The sequence below is a fragment of the Entelurus aequoreus genome, linkage group LG13 (assembly GCF_033978785.1).
Source record: "Entelurus aequoreus isolate RoL-2023_Sb linkage group LG13, RoL_Eaeq_v1.1, whole genome shotgun sequence".
NCBI classification, from domain to species: Eukaryota; Metazoa; Chordata; class Actinopteri; order Syngnathiformes; family Syngnathidae; genus Entelurus; species Entelurus aequoreus.
In genome coordinates, this window is record NC_084743.1 from 38,819,793 (window position 1) to 38,840,951 (window position 21,159).

The 21,159-nt window shown below is 39.0% G+C and overlaps 1 protein-coding gene across 3 annotated transcripts in view; it reads left to right on the forward strand.

The window, feature by feature from the left end:
- LOC133663394 (uncharacterized) overlaps positions 1-21,159 on the forward strand; it is a 166,486-nt gene that overhangs the window by 116,488 nt on the left and 28,839 nt on the right. For all 3 annotated transcript variants that reach the window (XR_009828332.1, XM_062067833.1, XM_062067834.1), the window contains exons 4-7: positions 15,422-15,490; positions 15,612-15,650; positions 15,748-15,867; positions 19,064-19,237. Coding sequence is in view for 2 of the 3 variants with exons in the window: in XM_062067833.1 (XP_061923817.1) it covers positions 15,422-15,490; positions 15,612-15,650; positions 15,748-15,867; positions 19,064-19,237 (402 nt within the window). In the remaining variant the exon portion in view is untranslated. The remainder of the gene's footprint in view (positions 1-15,421; positions 15,491-15,611; positions 15,651-15,747; positions 15,868-19,063; positions 19,238-21,159) is intronic.

Here is a 21,159-nt window from a genome sequence, read left to right on the forward strand (position 1 = left end):
ATGGTACCAAATTATTGGTGTCGGGATAATTTATTTATTTATAACCCTAGTTTGAACTATACGCTACTTCATATTACAAATGGCAACAGCGGTGGATGAGTGTTCATGGACGACCAAGTCTGCCCCACAACAAGAGGATAGAGAAAAAGAAGGACTTATGGACTACATGGTGGACGCGCGCAAGGCACTCTGGGTACATTCATACTAGGGTTGGGTGATATGGACCAAAATTTGTTTTTTTAGTCCAAATAGCAGTATACGGTATATACCGGTATCATAAAAATTGTGCAAAGTGCTTAAGGTTGCCTAAGTTTTATGGTTCGATAACCAGTGTTGAGAGTACTCTGATTATTTGTGTTGTAAGTAGTAACATAATGTGTTGTGAGTAATTAGTTAGCCCATACTTTGTCAAAGCAATTTCTGTTCATTTTGTTCAATAATGTTAGGTTTACCGCCTCACGCTTGCTGCGGTGAAAGCCGCTGGCTGTTAAGTTTAAAACTACTTTTTATACTAAAGTAGCAGCTGGGTGTTTTTAATTTGAGGAGCAGCTAAACATTTGACACACCAAGCAAGCAGCAGAGAGGAGCTTTTGTTAGCTTTTGTGCTAAGTTGCTAACACAAGTTAGCAATATAAACAGATGAGGTTAGTGATAAAGTGGCTACAAGGAGAGGTATAGGTTCTCAAGTAAATTTGTATGTTTAAATAAAGCTGTAGTCACTCACAATAGCCAAATAAAGCATTTCATCACTCGGCAGTCAAGAAGTCGGCACCGCGTCGCCATATTTAAAAACAAAGGTTTGATGTGTTATAGTGCGTCAGAGAAGCCTCTATAAACACGCAAGGAGCGGGAGTGAGACAACAAACGGCCGTAACAAAGGCACATCAAAAGATACTGCGGTATTCTCTATATATATAAATATACCGATATTAACTATACAATCGATATGTCGCCCAGCCCTAATTCATGCCATGTATGGATAATCTGGTAATTTTTTTCCCAACCGGTGATGTCACAAGATGGGACAAATTGGTTGGTTGGTTGGTTGGTTTGGAGGAAGTATGAAGGAGGGCAAGATTGTATTATAGATATCACAGCAATGCCGCCACGATTTGATTTCAAATTTTGGGGATTTATGCAGATCCCAAATACACTACAAGAGGTAAGAAAAGCTAGTTTTGCATAATAGGTCCCCCTTAAGTGAGCAGAATAAGGTGTGCAATTAATTTTGCATCTATGTCTGAGAGGAGAAAATGCTCGCACAATATGATTAATCAACACTCATCATCATTTTACGAACATTATTTAACGTTTTATTTAGCATGTCTGAGTACGTGTGCTAGACCTCGGACCAACTGCAACCTCAAGTATGTACAAACTGACACACACACGACCTTGAGACAAGATCGGTACTCCCATTGCAAAGACAGACGATAGACAGAGAATCCTCCGTCCAGAAATGCATTTGAACTGTCATTAAAAAAAACATTGGACATATTGTCTATTCAACAACATCCTTTCATGATTTTATAGCTGCACGCTGGGTGATTAAAACAAATCCAATTGATGTGTATAGGTGTCTGCTGGTGTTTTTTTTTAATGCTGTTCTGTTTTATATATGCAAACCCCGTTTCCAAATGAGTTGGGAAATTGTGTTAGATGTAAATATAAACGGAATACAATGATTTGCAAATAATTTTCAACCCATATTCAGTTGAATATGCTACAAAGACAACATATTTGATGTTCAAACTGATAAACATTTTTTTGTGTGCAAATAATCATTAACTTTAGAATTTGATGCCAGCAACACGTGACAAAGAAGTTGGGAAAGGTGGCAATAAATACTGATAAAGTTGAGGAATGCTCATCAAACACTTATTTGGAACATCCCACAGGTGAACAGGCAAATTGGGAACAGGTGGGTGCCATGATTGGGTATAAAAAAAGATTCCATGAAATGCTCAGTCATTCACAAACAAGGATAGGGCGAGGGTCACCACTTTGTCAACAAATGCGTGAGCAAATTGTTGAACAGTTTAAGAAAAACCTTTCTCAACCAGCTATTGCAAGGAATTTAGGGATTTCACCATCTATGGTCCGTAATATCATCAAAGGGTTCAGAGAATCTGGAAAAATCACTCTACGTAAGCAGCTACGTAAGCAGCTAAGCCATGACCTTCGATCCCTCAGGCTGTACTGCATCAACAAACGACATCAGTGTGTAAAGGATATCACCACATGGGCTCAGGAACACCCACTGTCAGTAACTACAGTTGGTCGCTACATCTGTAAGTGCAAGTTAAAAATCTCCTATGGAAGGCGAAAACCGTTTATCAACAACACCCAGAAACGCCGTCGGCTTCGCTGGGCCTGAGCTCATCTAAGATGGACTGATACAAAGTGGAAAAGTGTTCTGTGGTCTGACGAGTCCACATTTCAATTGTTTTTGGAAACTGTGGACGTCGTGTCCTCCGGACCAAAGAGGAAAAGAACCATCCGGATTGTTATAAGCGCAAAGTTGAAAAGCCAGCATCTGTGATGGTATGGGGGTGTATGAGTGCCCAAGACATGGGTAACTTACACATCTGTGAAGGCGCCATTAATGCTGAAAGGTACATACAGGTTTTGGAGCAACATATGTTGCCGTCCAAGCATGGACGCCCCTGCTTATTTCAGCAATACAATGCAAAGCCACGTGTTACATCAACGTGGCTTCATAGTAAAAGAGTGCGAGTACTAGACTGGCCTGCCTGTAGTCCAGACCTGTCTCCCATTGAAAATGTGTAGCGCATTATGAAGCCTAAAATACCACAACGGAGACCCCCGGACTGTTGAACAACTTAAGCTGTACATCAAGCAAGAATGGGAAAGAATTCCACCTGAGAAGCTTAAAAAATGTGTCTCCTCAGTTCCCAAACGTTTACTGAGTGTTGTTATAAATGATAAATGATAAATGGGTTATACTTGTATAGCGCTTTTCTACCTTCGAGGTACTCAAAGCGCTTTGACAGTATTTCCACATTCACCCATTCACACACACATTCACACACTGATGGCGGGAGCTGCCATGCAAGGCGCTAACCAGCAGCCATCAGGAGCAAGGGTGAAGTGTCTTGCTCAAGGACACAACGGACGTGACTAGGTTGGTAGAAGGTGGGAATCGAACCAGGAACCCTCCGATTGCTGGCACGGCCACACTACCAACTTCGCCACGCCGTCCGTTTGTTAAAAGGACAGGCCATGTAACACAGTGGTGAACATGCCCTTTCCCAACTACTTTGGCACGTGTTGCAGCCATGAAATTCTAAGTTAATTATTATTTGCAAGAAAAAAATAAAGTTTGAGTTTGAACATCAAATATCTTGTCTTTGTAGTGCATTCAATTGAACATGGGTTGAAAAGGATTTGCAAATCTTTGTATTCCGTTTATATTTACATCTAACACAATTTCCCAACTCATATGGAAACGGGGTTTGTATATCAACATATCTTGTATATAAAAAAAATTCTTGAATTTTAAATTTTTTGCATCTTGAGCTTAGTAAGTGCAGCCTCTCTGTGGCGCACCTTCAGCGCTGAAAAATAAAGTTTTGTAGTTTTGTTGTAGATGCATTTTTGGAATGCTTCTAAAATGCCCATAAAAAGTGGAATATGTCTCCTACATGTTTGTGTAGTGGATTGTCCGAAGCTTAAGCAGGCAACAAAAGTAGTTTAGTACAACAAATTTATTTACCCATTATCAGAAGTGCAGGTTGAATAGAGTTGGTCGTGCAGACAAACCACAAGTTACTCCGGAGCAAACAAGACACACACAAGCCAAAATCACTCCCGAGTTCCGGTCTTCTGCCATTTTTTATATGTCTGTTGTGCGTCATCGTTCCTTATCGAGTGCGTCAATGTCTTGTTTTGCTTTTCCTATCTGTTCCATAACAACTCGAATCCTTTAGACAGTCAACACATTCTATAGACAGGTTGGCACGACTTAATATTCACTTTTGTCCCACAACTGGTCCATTCAATGGCACAAAAATACAAGAGTATTGAAAATGAGCGGACCTTCTTAAAAGACAAGAAATATAGGTCAAAAGGTCAGAAATTCTACTACATACCCGCCTTCCAGGGTCTTAAGACCCTGGACCAAAACATTTTCTGATATAGACCACTAACTTAAATCTCTACCGCAGATAGAGGCAAAAACCTCAATGTTTTTATACGAGGCAAACATTCCGTCTATGACCCTCCTTCAGAGCGATCGCTGTTACCAGCCTGCAGTAAAACCATCTCACAGAATACAATTAGTGGCCTACCCTTTGATTTAGTAAAGGAATAACAAATACTTTGATCATGAAGATCATTGAACATAAATAGATGAATGTATATAGACTTATGACTGTAAGACATTTGCAAAATATTTTTCCCGGCATTTGCAATGAATGTAGTTTCCAATATTGTTAATTATCAATTGATTTTGAACACACAACTGAATTTCGTATGAGTCCATGTTCGATTAATGCTCGTTTAGATGGCTCGGTGGTGCCTCAGGCTGGTGGCCTGTCGACACCTCGTTGGGCTTTCGGCTGCCCTGGTGAAGAAAGAGATCCACTCAAACAGTCTGTCTCTGTCTCTTCTTGGGGTGTGGTTCAGTCCATTGGGCAGACTGTTCAGTGGCATGTGCGTGCTGGCCGAAATTGGGGAAAACTCAGGTAGAGTTGGAGCTGTGGGGGCTTTGGGGAAGGCTGGGGCAGAGTATGGGGCGTGGGGCTTTGGGGAAGGCTGGGGCAGAGTATGGGGCGTGGGGCTTTGGTCCAGGCCCTCGGCTTGCTTCAGGCCTCCTCGCTGCTTCGGCACTCCCGACACTTCTTTCCACAGCTGCTGGAGTCCCGACCCATTGGCTGGCAACCTTAGTTGTTCTCGTCATCGCTGGCAAGGTGTTGTCTCTCCTCTCGGTTCCTTCCAGTCAGGTATCGGGTGTTGGTCCTGGATTTGCTTTGACCGTGCCCCTCTTAGCGAGTGCAAGGGAATCTGGAGTGGCTGCTTTCATCCTCAAATCTGCACAGAGGAACTGGCACACAAATTCTACAGTTTGCAAACTTACCATTTTGGTCTCATGGTCTTTCCACCTTCCTAGGAAGCTGCTGGTCCTTTGAAGTGCTGATCTTGTGACTGAAGATGATAACCTGTTTTCTTAAAATAGGTGCCGTTGTTTGACCTAATCTTTTTGGGGAAACCATGTCGGGATATTAGATCATTCACAAAACATTCAATTACTGAATTGGCACCCTCCTTTGAGGTTGGGGTTGCTTTCGCCAACCACTGCAATTGTCAATCTAAATCATTACGTTCCTTTATCCTTGATCATATCGATTAAATAAAACCTCAACACGCTCAAACTTGACCCAATCCAAACTCACCTCCCCCCTCTGTCCCTCTCACAGGGACAGTGTTAGTCGTAGTAATAGTAATAGTAATAGTAGTAGTAGTAGTAGTAGTTTCAGAAACATCCAAGAAAAAGAAAAGGCAGCTGATAGTCAAGTGCAGCAAGAACAGAGGCGGAGGACAGGTCATGTTTGAGGTCACTGTTCGCTTTTGCAATAGTACTTTGATATTTTACAACACCTAGTGAATTATTGTGGCCTCAACAATTCACTAAATAGTTGTATTTAATTTAGTTTATCTATGATGGGACAATGCACAGAAACATTAAGTTCAGAAACAGATATATTCTGTACTAGATTATATCTAAATAGCTACTTTCCATCTGCAGTCCCTGGCTACCTAAATTAAAGGGATCCACAAATCAAGCAATACAATTATGACACTAATTAATCATAATAAATATATACATTCTTAGTAATCAATAATTAATCAAAAATAATCATACTGTAGCATGTAATCAATTATAAGAAAGTCACCAAATGCCCCTTCATGCACACATACTTACCATACAATACAACCACACCTTATTTACATCATCCCACAAAGACAATACATGCTCTTGTTCACATCTGTCATCATTCGTAAAAACAACCAAGATTTTAACAGCCATACCTCACAATTTACAACAAAAATGCCCTAATAGATAAATATAATACTCATTAATTTGATGTGTCAACATAATGCCCCTCTTAGTGACCGTCTGAGCAGCCTTGATTGCTCCAAAGCCACTTTTTTAATTTCAAATTTTCTATTCCTTTTGTTATAACGTGGAGAAGGCTAATTGGTCTGTACATGTTCTGGTCTTCTTTATTTCCTGCTTTATGGATTTAATTATAGTAGCAGTTTCTCGACGTGGTAGGGAAAGTGTTTTCCGTTATTGATTTATTTATCAATCGTTGTTATACGAGCAATAATACAATCCTTATATGTTTTTAGGAAGATAGTGTCCAACCCATATTTATATCTCTAGATCGTGAGTCTGATAATGCAGCGAAGATTTTGTTTAACTTTGTTTCATTTGTTAATTCTAAAATTAGTCCATCCTGAATAAATGACAATTATTTGCACTGATTTTGAGGGATTTTTTATTCAGGGTTTGTACAGACTGGATGAAATGTTCATTAAAATTATTACTTATGTCCAGACTGTCTGCGATAGTAGCGCCATTGATATTTAATGTTATAGTGTCGTTTCTTGTTTGCTCTCTTTCCGTAAGTTTGTATCTGGTTTTCCATAACTTTCTAATGTTCCCTTTTGCAGCTTTGATTAATTCTAAGTGAAAGTCAGCCTTAGACTTCCGCATAAACATTGTAAATTTGTTCCTCAAAACTTTTAAATCATACGATCTGTATTTAGACCTGTTTTAATTTCTCTTATGAGAGCTGAGTCCTCATGTCTTTATTAGAATCCAAATTGTTTTATTAATCCAATGGTATTTTTATTTTAGCACTCTTCTTTCTGGTTTTGTATTCGTGTATTTACAGATGTTCTCTTTGCTTTTTGTCATCCAATTGTAATTCTAGTAGGGCTGCTTATCATTTGTATCATATAGAAGCCGTTTATAATATCCTTAAATTTCTTTCTACGTGTTTTATTTAACCAGTCCAGATTAACGTCCTCCATGACGTTACTTCTTTCATACTATGCTGTTTGAGGATGTCTGAAAATGAATCAAGAAAAATGTCTTTAGCTGTGGTCGGTCGGTATACTACAATTACCTTGAAATACATTTCTGAGGAAAATGTGATTTTAATTTCAACATTCTCAAATTGATCTACTTTTAATGTTTTCCCTTTCATAAATCATAATTCCTCCCCCCTTTGTCACCCGATCTGTCTTTTCTGTAATCTTGTCCCCCGGGACATTAATTAGAACGAAAAGGTGTTGTGGGTTTTAACCATGTCTCTGATAGACACGGTAATGCGGATTAGAGTCTGACAGTAACTGCTGTATTTGTTCAGTATATTTCCTGTGGTAGAAAGTTTATTAATGCGGACACGTTTGTTACTGAATACTTTCTACAGACTTCTGTGTCTCTGCGACTTTGTGTATGTAATAAACAACTATAAATATTTGATATGCTTAAATTTTGTTTTAGCTCAGCTGTTGTGTAGCTGCTAGCTCTTTGTAGCCTACAGCAGAAATGTCCAAATTGCAACCAATAGCTATGTTTTTAACAGACAACCGAAATAATTGATTTGTGTATCGGTTCAATCAGCGGCAGCTACGTCCTGTTTTATCATTTGACCTAAATTTTTTGGTTTCGTAGGCAGGACAGAGGGAACAATGTGGGTCATTAGTTGTCCATCTTATACCATTCTAATTGTTTTAAGGATAGTTCACATGAGCGGCCATACCTTGAGTCCCACCATATATAAGAGTCAAAAGGCTCCTATTATGAGTCGTCTAATTGGTGATCATACACTTTGGCGGTTTGGGTGGCAGGACACACGGACGCACCTCCGTCAGCCAGCGCTAGGACAGTTGGAGCAGTCCCCGTCTTCCACTCATTCCTGGGAGGCGTCCCCAGTAGTTGTCAGCTGATGTCGTGCTGTCAGGCAACATCAGGAAGTTCCTTCTGTGCAGTATTGAATTGTCAGGGCACAGTTCGTAAGCAGGTCATTACAAGGTGTGTGCAGGTTGACCACAAAGGAATGCTTCAAAGATTGTGTTGAACATTGTCCGTTGACACTTATGTCCAGCAGGGGTCTGTTTGTATCCTGCTGTTCGTCCTGCTGTCACACCTGTATTTTTTGTGAGCATGTTCTGGCTACACCTTGGAGCTTGTCTTGTTCAGAGAAGCTGGCAGTCCCCCGGCTGCATATCCTTTCCACCCTCGCTTGACCTAGCACAACCGTGGCTACCACCCAAGTCCGTCTGTATGGTTTTACGTTTTGTTGAGGTTTTTTCCTCCAGAATTTGGAACTCAAAACATGTACACCCATCGTTTTCATATCCTCTCGGTTAGTTCAATTTGCATATCACGTTTTAAAATTACAGTCTTAACTATCCCATTAATTGCTAATCAAAGACCTTAATTCAAAGATTATACGTACTACTTCATGTGTATTTAAGTACCCTTTTAATTCACTTAAAGATTATCTATAAGTTAATTTAAACTATCATTTGTCTATCAGTAGGCGCGAGCAAGCTGTCATGCTTGCACTCTGACCTCCTGCTGTGCGTGATACTTTCCAAAATAAAGGAATGTTTTTATTCACGTTTCTCCTTATCTTTCAGCTAAATCTTTTAATCTTTTAACTTTTAACGTCCGTACTGTGTTTATTTTTATTGTCTGCATTTTAATTTTGCTTTCATTTTCTTTCATTTCACTTTGTTGTCTGTGAAGCACTTTGAGTCTTGTCCTTTCCTGGAAAAACGCCACACAAACAAAACTGCCCCGCCTTGCCTTGCATGTCTCCGACTGGTTATACAACTTAGTCATAACAAACACACAAGGCCATGCTCTAAGCGCCAGCCCTAATCACACTTCTCCTCTTTTTTTTTTTTTAATTTTATTTTTTAACTTTACATATCGGCTCTTATTCTAATTATTAATGTAGGCTGTTATTTCTAATTATTATTCAACACTATTCACAGCAAACAGTTGTAAAGTTATAGTTATTCGCATTATACTCTCAAAATCTATAGCTAACTGAAAGCTGTTGAGATTTGGTTTGCCTACTTCATCTCAGTGGCCTAGTGGTTAGAGTGTCCGCCCTGAGATCGGCAGGTCGCAAGTTCAAAACCCCGGTCGAGTCACACCAAAGACTACAACAAATTTGGGAGCCAAATCACCAAACATGATTCCCCCACCTCCCAGGGGCAATCACGGGGGATGGGCCAAATGCAGAGGACAAATTCCACCACACCCAGTGTGTGTGTGACAATCACTGGCACCCCAACTTTAATTCTAACTTTATTCTGTCATGCCATTATCCTCTTCTAGCTCAACATCCAGAAGTATGGTGTACTGAAATGTCTAAATAAAAATATAAATTACTCCAAACTAAAATGTCAGACTGCACTTCAAAGTTACTTTTATTAAATTAATTTCCAAACTAACCACCACCACAGCAGACATCTTCCTCAATCCTATCCCAATACTCCCATAAATTAGAAAGGTGTTTCACAACAGTGGTTAAGTAGTTATTTTAAGTAATAGATCTCAATATGTAGAAATTAATAAGACTAAATTTGCCCTAGTGTGTGAATGTTGTCTGTCTATCTATCTGTGTTGGCCCTGTGATGAGGTGGCGACCTGTCCAGGGTGCAAAGTCAAATTGTGAAACACAAATTAAAGTTGAATCAAGTGGAAATTGACAGAGTATATGAACTACATTCTTGAGAATAGTAATTGATCATTAATATGTTGGAAGCCGCATATTGAACATATTAAAGAAAAATATCCAAATCCATTGCTATTCGGTATAAAGTAAAACACATGCTGAATAAGCAATGTCTGCACATGTTATATTATTCATTTATTTTTCCATATGTAATATTGTTTTGAAGTTTGGGGAAATGTTTATAGTGTCATGTCTGTGTTCATGTTTTTGTTTGGCCATGTGCTGTTTTGTTTTTTGGACACTTCCTTAGTTCCTTGTTTCACTTCCTGGTTTTGTTTGTCACCATAGCAACCATTAGTTTCACCTGTTCCACGTTTGGACTCACACACACCTGTCTCACGTTTTCACAGTCATGTCACGCACCTGTTCACAGTTAGTCACGCACCTGTTTTCACTTATCATGTCACTATATAGGCTTTTCTGTTTCTGTTGTTCGTCCTGGCGACATCATACATTCATGCCATGTTCACAGTTCCTTGTCACGTAAGTTTTTGTTTGTTTCATAGTCTAGTTTTTTACTTCCGCCTTTGTGCGCGCTTTTTGTTTTGTCATAGCCAAGTTTGTTACCTCCTCTGTGAGCGCTTTTTGTTTGTACCTTTTTTGAGTTTTGATAGTGTAGAATAAAATCATGTTTTTACCTCCACGCCATGTTTGCTTCAGTTCGTTTGCATCTGGGGAGAGCAAACCACGCCAGAGACCGAGTCGTGTCATATAGAAGAATTATAGACCCAATACTTAAACTTAAAAGGCTCATTTCAATAATACACAAAGCATTATTATTATGATCATATAAATCCATTTTTTAAGTCATAATGTGTTAAATGTTCAGATAATTTAATTTTAAAACAATGGCAATTATGTTTCCAAGTAAAGAACAACAGCCTTCCAGTTTGTATTCTTAGCTTGTTTACATTATGAGGAGACACTATCATTTACGGGGGATATTGATTTTTAAAACAGGTCAAGTAAAATAAAATAAAAACACAAATGTATTTCAGTTTTAGGAGTTAAATGATGTACCATCCTCAGTGATGAGCTGAACACATGTAGTTTTTTGTTATGGTTTAAAAGACCCTTGAAAAGTAAAGTTTTCTCAACATTATAAAATATAGTAACAATTACTTTCATCTTTTAACGTTGATGTTCCAGGTAATTTAATGTTCAGTAATTGTATATCATAGGCCAATATAAGCTTTGGCTTCCGCCTATTCTTTTTTTTCGGTCATTCTTTTTTCTTTTCTTTTCTGTGTGTAAATGTTAGTGATGGGTTGATGAGGCCTCATGAAGCGTTTCGACACATTGCAAAACTGTATTGATACTGTGTCGATACTGTGTCACTAAATACTGCCATCTGCTGGGCATTAAAAATACCTACAGGCAACCTATGGACCGACTCAACTGACACTGATATTATGACCTAGTATATACAATAATATAAACCAAGTCATTGTATTTCATTTAGGATTATTTCATATCTTCATTTAAATAAAAATATATTTTTTAGATACAGTCAAATAATGTGAACATGTATCATGACTAGGATGGTAGAAGGTGGGGATTGAACCCCAGTAACCAATTGCTGGCACAGCCACGCTACCAACTTCGCCACGCCGTCATTCCTCTACCTTCTCTAGTAACAGTGATGGGTCCACACAGATGCATCGGCGCATGCGTCGAGCTCATAGAGCGATACCCTGTGTCGGTGCGCGTACTACTTTTAGAAAGTCACGTGACCGAGCATGAGCTGCTTTGGTCACGTGACCGATACGCGAACTGTATCGCACTGACGCCTCCTCTGTGCCCTGTGAGCAACCTTCCCTCTAAGGTGCGCGCCTGCGCAATTGCGCAGTGCTCAAGCGTCCTCTGCGCACACCGTGCGCCGCACAGCCAATATATGCCGCGCACCAAATCAAACCCATCTGAATTCTAAACAAAATAAACACATTTATTCTGTGTAATTTTGAAATGCAACTTTGAGTGACAGTGACAACAAGCGGCCCTAATGGTGTTCGTCAACAACACGCATTGCGCCGCTTCCTAATAAACACAGTTTGGCGCGCAGGCGTCAGTGCGATACAGTTCATGAGCGGTCACGTGACCAGAACAGCTCATGAGCGGTCACGTGACCAAAACAGCTCGTGTTCGGTCACGTGACTTTCTAAAAGCGATACGCGCACCGACACAGGGTATCGCTCTATGAGCTCGACGCATGCGCCGATGCATCGGTGTTGCCGGACCCATCACTAGTGTTCGTCAACAACACGCATTGCGCCGCTTCCTAATAAACACAGTTTGGCGCGCAGGCGTCAGTGCGATACAGTTCATGAGCGGTCACGTGACCAGAACAGCTCATGAGCGGTCACGTGACCAAAACAGCTCGTGTTCGGTCACGTGACTTTCTAAAAGCGATACGCGCACCGACACAGGGTATCGCTCTATGAGCTCGACGCATGCGCCGATGCATCGGTGTTGCCGGACCCATCACTAGTAAATGTGTATGATTGTTAATATGTCTAATTTACTGCTAAACTGCTCACACAAATTGGTTGATGGTTGATTATATGACCAAAATAAACCTATTTCATTTATTCATTCATTATCTATCGTACTCATAGTTTTATTCCATTTTGTTATTCTACATGCACCAATGTCACATAGAAATGTGCTTTCTTTGTTATTTATTTACATTATTATTTCTGGTTTACTTGCTGTCTGTTTACTTAAGTTCTCATATTTTGGTCTGTCTTCCTTCTGATTAGAATTTGTTTAACGCTTCTCTACGTTTTGTTTTGACAATGGCGCTGAGTGGCTCTTATCTGTACTTCTTCAGACTCTATGTTTCACAGATGCCCTTAGATGTATTAGAATATAAATTTAACTTTTATTTTATTGTGTGTTTATTCCTAAAAAAATTAAAATGTCAATGTATGATCAATTTATCTTTATCAAATTTAAATTCAATATTATTAATTTATTTGTTGTATAACTATTAATTCAAAGTTACAATGTGTCCTAATCTATGATGTTCGTGCGTGTGTGTTTGTCTCAACTTCCACACAGAAACTGGATGGATCAGAGAAGCAACAAGGCTGTACCAAAAAAAAGTATACTAGACATATAAATGAATGATGAATTAAACAATGTTTCAATGTCCCACAATCCGTATTTATTTATTGATATTTAAACGTGTAATTTTCCATATATCTATTATTTTACTGGACTTAGCAAGCACCTACTACTAGCACACTCTACAGACCGAGAATAACTGTTCAACCACACTTAGTAATGCCAAGCTAGATGCTAACTTAGCCTTACTATGCCTCAGTAAGCAAAATTTTGCTAACCTAGCCCAATGCTATGCTAACACAATGCTAACCTAGCTCAATGCTATGCTAACACAATGCTAACCCAGCTCAATGCTATCAGTGTCACTCCTCTTCGAACCAATGCCTCACGCAGCTGTCACTCACACAGCCTCGTCACACGCACACACTCTTATCTCAAAATGTCTCCCAGCTTTTTTTTTTATATGCGTCACACAGTCACTCACACACAGAGAATTTACCAGCGAGCAAGAGCCTTTTTTCCCGTACTCAAAATCTCAGTGTGTAAAACAACTGTAATATCGCACAGTCACAATCACCAGTATAGTTAAAAACAAATTCAAATGACTGGAATTCGCTCGCAGCGCCCAAGAGGGGGAGCCTCCCTGCTTAGGCTGCTGCCTCCGCGATCCAACCTCTTGATAAGCGGAAGAAAATAATTATATGGATGGATCATTCACTCATGTGTTTTCTGTACATAACTTTGTCTATTTTCTCACACGCACACACATAACCGACAATTTCCCAGCTCTTGCAGATCAGCGTGGGTGCGAAAAAAGCATGAGGGAACTCTCACAAAAGCATGAGGGAGAATTAAAACAGATAAGAAACCAGGTGCTACACAAAAGTTATTAAAATACGCAGATATATATATATATAAATTTAAAAACACACATTTTTATCCCATAAACCACTCCCCCCTGGTCCGGACCAGTATAAACAACTAATGCACGCGTGCTTTTGTGGAATCGGCCGTCTCATAACACACACACGCAGGTCATTCTTACTCATATAACGGCGATTAACCCATTCAGCGGAGCAAACCCTGCTTTTCCTTCCTGACCAACACGGATAACAGCCTAAGGCGCTGTAGAATCACCAGGAATCACCCTTCAATCCTACAGTACATCGTGTCTGGTCAGTCCATATAGTTTCACCAAGGCTCTACCATATGGAGCCCTTACTCTATCCATCTATACTGCAGCAAATTTCCAAATTCGTGACAACTTGGCTCAGTTGATCTCCTTTACCGGAGTCACTGAACGATCACCTTATATCAGGCTTTTTACCCGGCTGCAGCTTCAACATAGACAGATACGTAGGACCTTCATAGACGTCATAAATTTGTGTGGGTCAAATGTCACATCAGTTAGCCAACCTTGCCTTAAATTTCGCTGTGTCCAACTCCGGCTAACCTAATGTACTTGCAGAAAAAAGCATCCTCTGCCAACAACGACAGAGGATGAAGAGGTTAAAAGAAATTTTTCGTCTCACATCGTCTATGCTTCTACACTCCAAACCACCAAAATTCTATCAACAATCCCCATTTGTTAAAAACAAGAGATTACAAGTTTTCAACAAACACACAGACAAATGATCACATATAAAACAACTCAATCCAATCATAATTTACCCCATTCCAGGTTGTTTTTGGAGAACCTGACTAAACCTATCTTTTATCAAAAATAGATTCAGCAATTAGTCTTATCGATCCGGCTCTCTCCAGGCAGAAAATGTTTACACTTTAAGCAAAACGCTTACCTTGTATTAGATGCGCGCGTGCAGCACTCTGTCTGCCTGACTGAGAGAGCAAGAGCGGCTGTCGACCTGTAGCTTCTAAACCATCCTGTTCGTGTCGCCAATTTGTGTAGTGGATTGTCCGAAGCTTAAGCAGGCAACAAAAGTAGTTTAGTAAAACAAATTGATTTACCCATTATCAGAAGTGCAGGTTGAATTGAGTTGGTCGTGCAGACAAACCACAAGTTACTCCGGAGCAAACAAGACACACACAAGCCAAAATCACTCCCGAGTTCCGGTCTTCTGCCATTTTTTATATGTCTGTTGTGCGTCATCGTTCCTTATCGAGTGCGTCAATGTCTTGTTTTGCTTTTCCTATCTGTTCCATAACAACTCGAATCCTTTAGACAGTCAACACATTCTATAGACAGGTTGGCACGACTTAATATTCACTTTTGTCCCACAACTGGTCCATTCAATGGCACAAAAATACAAGAGTATTGAAAATGAGCGGACATTCTTAAAAGACAAGAAATATAGGTCAAAAGGTCAGAAATTCTACTACATTTGAAAACAGCAAAACACCATAGGTGGGAGCATGATCAAATGAATGTGCAGTAAATGATCGAATGACTCCTTGGTGATGCCTCATTTAAATAAGGCAGTGTTAGTAGATCACACGCAACACACCCACTAATAGTACACACACTCTTTTAGATTGTACACACTTTTAAGCGTGTGGCATTTGGGTCTTAGTAAATCAAGTTCAAAGTGTTCATTTTTGTTTCCCAGGCAGAGAACTCTGCTCTGTCCTTGGAGAATGACAACCAAAGGAAGCAATATGAGCGTTGCCTGGATGAGGTGAGACATTTAGGAAAGTACCCATTACTTTTAAATATAACAAAAAAAAATGTTTGTCAATTTTTTTTGTGACTTTATCACATTTTTTTATTTGGTTCTGTAAATATATATCCTAATGCAGGTTGCCAACCAGGTCGTCCAGGCTCTCCTTACTCAAAAGGTAGTTTTTGTATAATTAATATGAACATTAAAGTGTTTTGAGAGCAGCAGGTCTATCGATTATCACAGTAATGTTTTGTACTTGTGTGCATTTCCAGGACTTGAAAGAAGAATGTGTGAAACTGCGCACGCGTGTATTTGACTTAGAGCAGCAGAACCACAGACTGAGGGTGTTGTTTCAACAACAAATGAGAACGTCCCAGAATCTTATTCCGAAGGTAAGCGCGTTAATTCTGCTTACTTTTCGTATCTATCTACAGTGGAGCCTCAATTTAAAGGGGAACTGCACTTTTTTATGGTTTGAATGTTGGAATGGTTTGAATTTTGAAGAGTTTGAATTTCCAGGAAAACGGGAATTTGTTTTGGAACTTGGGAAAGTGTTAGTTTGAATGTCCAGGATGAGTGGAATGTGTTAATGTTGCAATGGTTTGAATAGGTTGAAAAATGTGCAACTTGGAAAAATTACCCATTCATTTCAATGGGAACTTCCTGGAAATATGGGAATTTTGGGAAAAGCGGGATTTTTTAAAAATGATTAGGAGCACGAATGTCCTGAATGAGCTGAATTGGTTGGTGTTAGAATTGTTTAAATCGAGCAAGAAATGTTGAAGTAGTAAATGGTATAAGGAATTTTGGAAAAATCAGGAATTTTTTTGAACTTGGAAAAAGGGTAGTTTGAATTTCCAGAATGGTGGAATTTGTTAAAGGTGGAATGGTTTGAATGGGTTGAATAATGTGGGAATTGTGGAAGTTTGAAAAATTTTCGGAATTTCGGGAAAAGAGGGAATTTTTTGAAAATGGTAAAAAAAAAACTGAATTGTCTGAAGGATTTGAAATGGTTGGTGTTGAAATTTTCCAAATCGGTGAACATTTTTTTGAAGTTGTAACATGTTGAATTGAGGAATTGAATTAAGGAATTTTGGGAAAACCGGGATTTTTCCCAGTTAAAAAAAAAACTTAGTTTTTTGTCCTCATAAAAGGAATGCTTTGACGGTGAAACAGTTGAAAAGCGTTGAAAAATGTGGAAGGAGTACTCGCCAGAAAAAAGGGTGGAAATAGGGCTCTGGAAAACCAGGAATTCTGGAAAATCCTGGAATTTTTTTTTATTTGGAAAAATGATAGTTAGAATTTCCAGAATGGTGGAATGTGTTGAAGGTAGAATGGTTTGAATCGGTTGAAAAATGTAGAAATGGTGAAAGTTTGAAAAATGGCCAATTCATTTTCAATGGGAAACATGTCCCGGAAAACATGGAATTCTGGAAAATCTGGGAATGTTTGGAATTTGTCAAGGGAAAGTGATTCCCGAATAGGCTGAACAGTTTGAAGTTGAAACGGTTTGAATCAAGTGAAAAATGTGAAAGGTAGAGCGCACCAAAATCTGAAGAAGAAGAAGAGGTTTAAATTGAATAATAAATAGATGAATATTGGTGTAGATAACCAAATGTGTGCTTTGGAGCCCTCACACAATAATAACTAAATGAGGCAAATCCTGAAGGAATTGCGTGTGAATGCTCCAATGCTGAAGATGAACTGAAATGCTGACAGAATGTAATATGACTGTAAGAATAGTTTGAATGTTGAAATGATTTGAATGTTGAAATTGTTTGAATTTTGAAAAGTTGACGCTAAACTAAAATACTAGTGAAATGTGGAAATGGTTTGAAAGGTGAAATACAATGATAAAACGGTTTGGAAGGTGAAGAACAGAAGCTTTACTGAAATGTAGTATGAATCTTGGTATAGTTAGGAGAGTCAGCCTACTTCAAGAGGTTACAAAGTAACATTATGTATATATTTTAGCTGTAAATGTATCACATGATCTATAATGCTGGCTTAAAACTCAGCATGCCAACAGGGGAACAGCTAGCATACTTATAATATGGGGCCAAGTAACATAATACATAATTATTCGGTTTAAAATGTACAATATTAGCTAAAATGCTAGAAAAAAAGTTAGCTTGCCAACATTAACATGCTAACATTAACTTGCTAAGAGGTGAAGCGCTAACATACTTCTAAGAAGGAGGCAAGTAACAAAATATATGTTTGTTAGGTTAAAAAATATAAAGTTAGGTAAAAATGCTCGCATAAAACATTAGCATGCTAACATTGGTATGGTAACAGTGAAACAGCTAGCATACTTTTAAGATGGCACCAAGTAACGAAATCCAATTATGAAATTAGCTCAAATGCTAGCATAAAATGATAACATGCTACCATTAGCATGGTAACAGTTAAACAGCTAGCATACTTTTGGGAAGGCACCAAGCAACAGAATCCATGGATATTAGGTTAAAAAGTATGAAATTAGCTCAAATGTTAGCATGCTAACATTAGCATGGTAACAGCTATTAGGTAAAAAAAAAAAAGAAATTAGCTAAAATGCTAGCATAAAGTGTTAGCATGCTAACATTAGCGTGGTAACAGTAAAACAGCTAGCATACTTTTAAAATGGCACCAAGTAACGGAATCCATGGTTATTAGGTTAAAAAAGTATGAAATTAGCTAAAATGCTAGAATAAAATTATAACATGTTACCATTAGCATGGTAACAGTTAAACAGCTAGCATACTTTTGGGATGGCACCAAGCAACAGAATCCATGGATATTAGGTTAAAAAGTACTAGATTAGCTGAAATGTTAGCATGCTAACATTAGCATGGTAACAGCTAGCATACTTATGAGATGGCACCATGCAACGGAATCTATGATTATTTAGGTGTAATACGTACAAAATTTGCTAAAATGCTAGCATGAACTGTTAGCATGCTAACAGTAGCATGATAACAGGGGAATACATATCCCGAATGGATGAATTGGTTGGTGTTGGAATTGTTTAAATCGGTCAAGAACTGTTGAAGTAGTAACAGTACTTTAATTGAGAAATAGTTTCATGGGATACCTGGAGTTTCGGGAAAACTTTGAATTTTTCTAGTCCCTAAACTAACTTGTTTTTTGTCTTGACTAAGAGCAATGTTTTGATAGTTAAAATGGAATGCAAACTGTAAAACGAGTAGTCAAAAGAGAAAGGTTGGAAATGGGGTTAGAAAAAAAAAAGGAATTCCTGGAAATTAGTTAAACGTAGAAAAATAGTAATTTGAATGTCCAGGATGAGTTGAATGTGTTGAAGGTTGAATGGTTTGAATCGGTTGAAAAATGTGGGAAATGTGGACGTTAAAAAAATGGACAATTCATTTTGAATGGGGAAAATGTCCCTAGTCATATATATATATATATATATATATATATATATATATATATATATATATATATATATATATATATATATATAATTACCAAAAGCATTACTTGGTTTTTCAAGGTCAATAATCTCGGATCTTTCACATTATACTGCAGACATTTCCTAATAGTGTCTATTGTCATTTTACAATGATATTATCTATCATGTTCCAGGAAGTCGAAAGAAATGGAAAAGCCAGTATTGCTGCAGGACGGTGGCCCAGTCTTCTGAGCCTAATATGCCCACGCAATATTGAAAGTGGCGGTGAAATGTTACTATCTCGCACTTGCAGTGAATACTCCAGTGGCTCCCATACATGGACAGAGGGACAACGTTTTTCTAAACAGGTAATTTTGTTTTACATTTTGCTCATAATTTCTAGTAAATGAATTAGAGCTGTCAAAATTAACCCTTTCATGAGGATTAATCCATTATCATTAATAATGTGATTACAAATTCAAACGCAATTACGTCTCTGGCAACGTTCTGCAGTTGATTAAATTCAATTCAATTTATTTGTCAGTGTCACAAATAAAAATAAAATTAGGTTAAGGGCATTAACACTGCATAGTTGGATGTAAAGTGCCACTTGTTCCTAAACCCAAAAATCCCCATACATAACCGAGTGTAAACATTTAACAGAATAACAATTAACACATTTTTGACACTCTTGCAACATTGTAACAGAAACATGGGGATGGTGATGAGTGTAGCAATGCAAAGTCCAGTTCAGAGCTATTATTGGTGGTGTGGGCTAGTGTTCAGCAGCCTTATAGCCTGAGGATACAGACTGTCAAACCGTCTTGTTGTTCGGGCCTGTACCTTCTGCCTGAGGGCAGTACGTGGAACAGAGGATGGGCAGGGTGGTGACGGTCACGCAGGATGTTCTGCACTCTCCTCAGACAGTGAGTGGTGAAGATGGAACTGATTTCTGGAAAAGGTGTCCCAATGGTTTTCCCTGCTGCTTTCGCCACTCATTGGAGTGACACTAAAAATCCTTAAGTTAAGACACTGCAGATAGCTTAGTTGTAAAAGTTCACCATCAGAGGTCTGGGAATGTACAAAATCCAAAACCAGTGAAGTTGGCACGTTGTGTAATTCGTAAATAAAAACAGCATACAATGATTTGCAAATCCTTTTCAACTTATATTCAATTGAATATACTGCAAAGACAAGATATTTAATGTTCGATCTGAGAAACTTAATTTTTTTTTGCAAATAATCATTAACTTACAATTTAATGGCAGCAACACATTGCAGAAAAGTTGGCACAGGGGCATTTTTACCACTGTGTTACATGGCCTTTCCTTTTAACAACACTCAGTTAACGTGGAAACTGAGGAGACAAATTTTTGGTGGAATTGATTCCCATTCTTGCTTGATGTACAGCTTAAGTTGTTCAACTGTCCGGGGTCTCGGTTGTCGTATTTTACACTTCATAATAACACATTTTTAATGGGAGACAGGTCTGGACTACAGGCAGGCAAGTCTAGTACATGCACTCTTTTACTATGAAGCCACGCTGTTGTAACAGGTGACTTGGCATTGTCTAGCTGAAATAAGCAGGGGCGTCCATGATAACGTTGCTTGGATGGCAACATATGTTGCTCCAAAACCTGTATGTAGCTTTTAGCATTAATGGTGCCTTCACAGATGTGTAAGTTACCCATGCCTTGGGCACTAATACACCCCCATACCATCAGAGATGCTGGCTTTTGAACTTTGCATCTAGAACAACTGGGATGGTTCTTTTATTCTTTGTTCCGGAGGACACGACGTCCACAGTTTCCAAAAACAATTTGAAATGTGGACTCGTCAGACCACCGAACACTTTTATACTTTGCATCAGTCCGGAAATGGCGGCGCATGGGTTTGCTGCGGCTATGCTAACGCTCTTGGGAGTGTAGAGCGATTTGGCAAAAAACACCCGTCATTTCTGTCAATTTCATGGCTGGCTCAAAGCGTGAACACTCTGTGATCACATACGACCGACAGACAATTCTGGATGTGGATGGATCGGGTCGTTATAGACTGAAAGATGCATGTACGGTGGACCTCCTCGCTAGCATGGGAATACTTTGTGGGCTACATCGAGCGGCCTTTGTAGCAGCGGAGTCAAGTGCTAGCGGTGACCGCCAATGGAGACGACATAAGCGGTGCGAGCGGAAGCAGAAGCGGGGTTGCCGAGCGGGGCTAACAACAAAGAGAAAAGCTAACCAAAGAAGCGTGGAGTCTCCGGGTAAGAAGCCATTTAAACTAGAACTAGCCG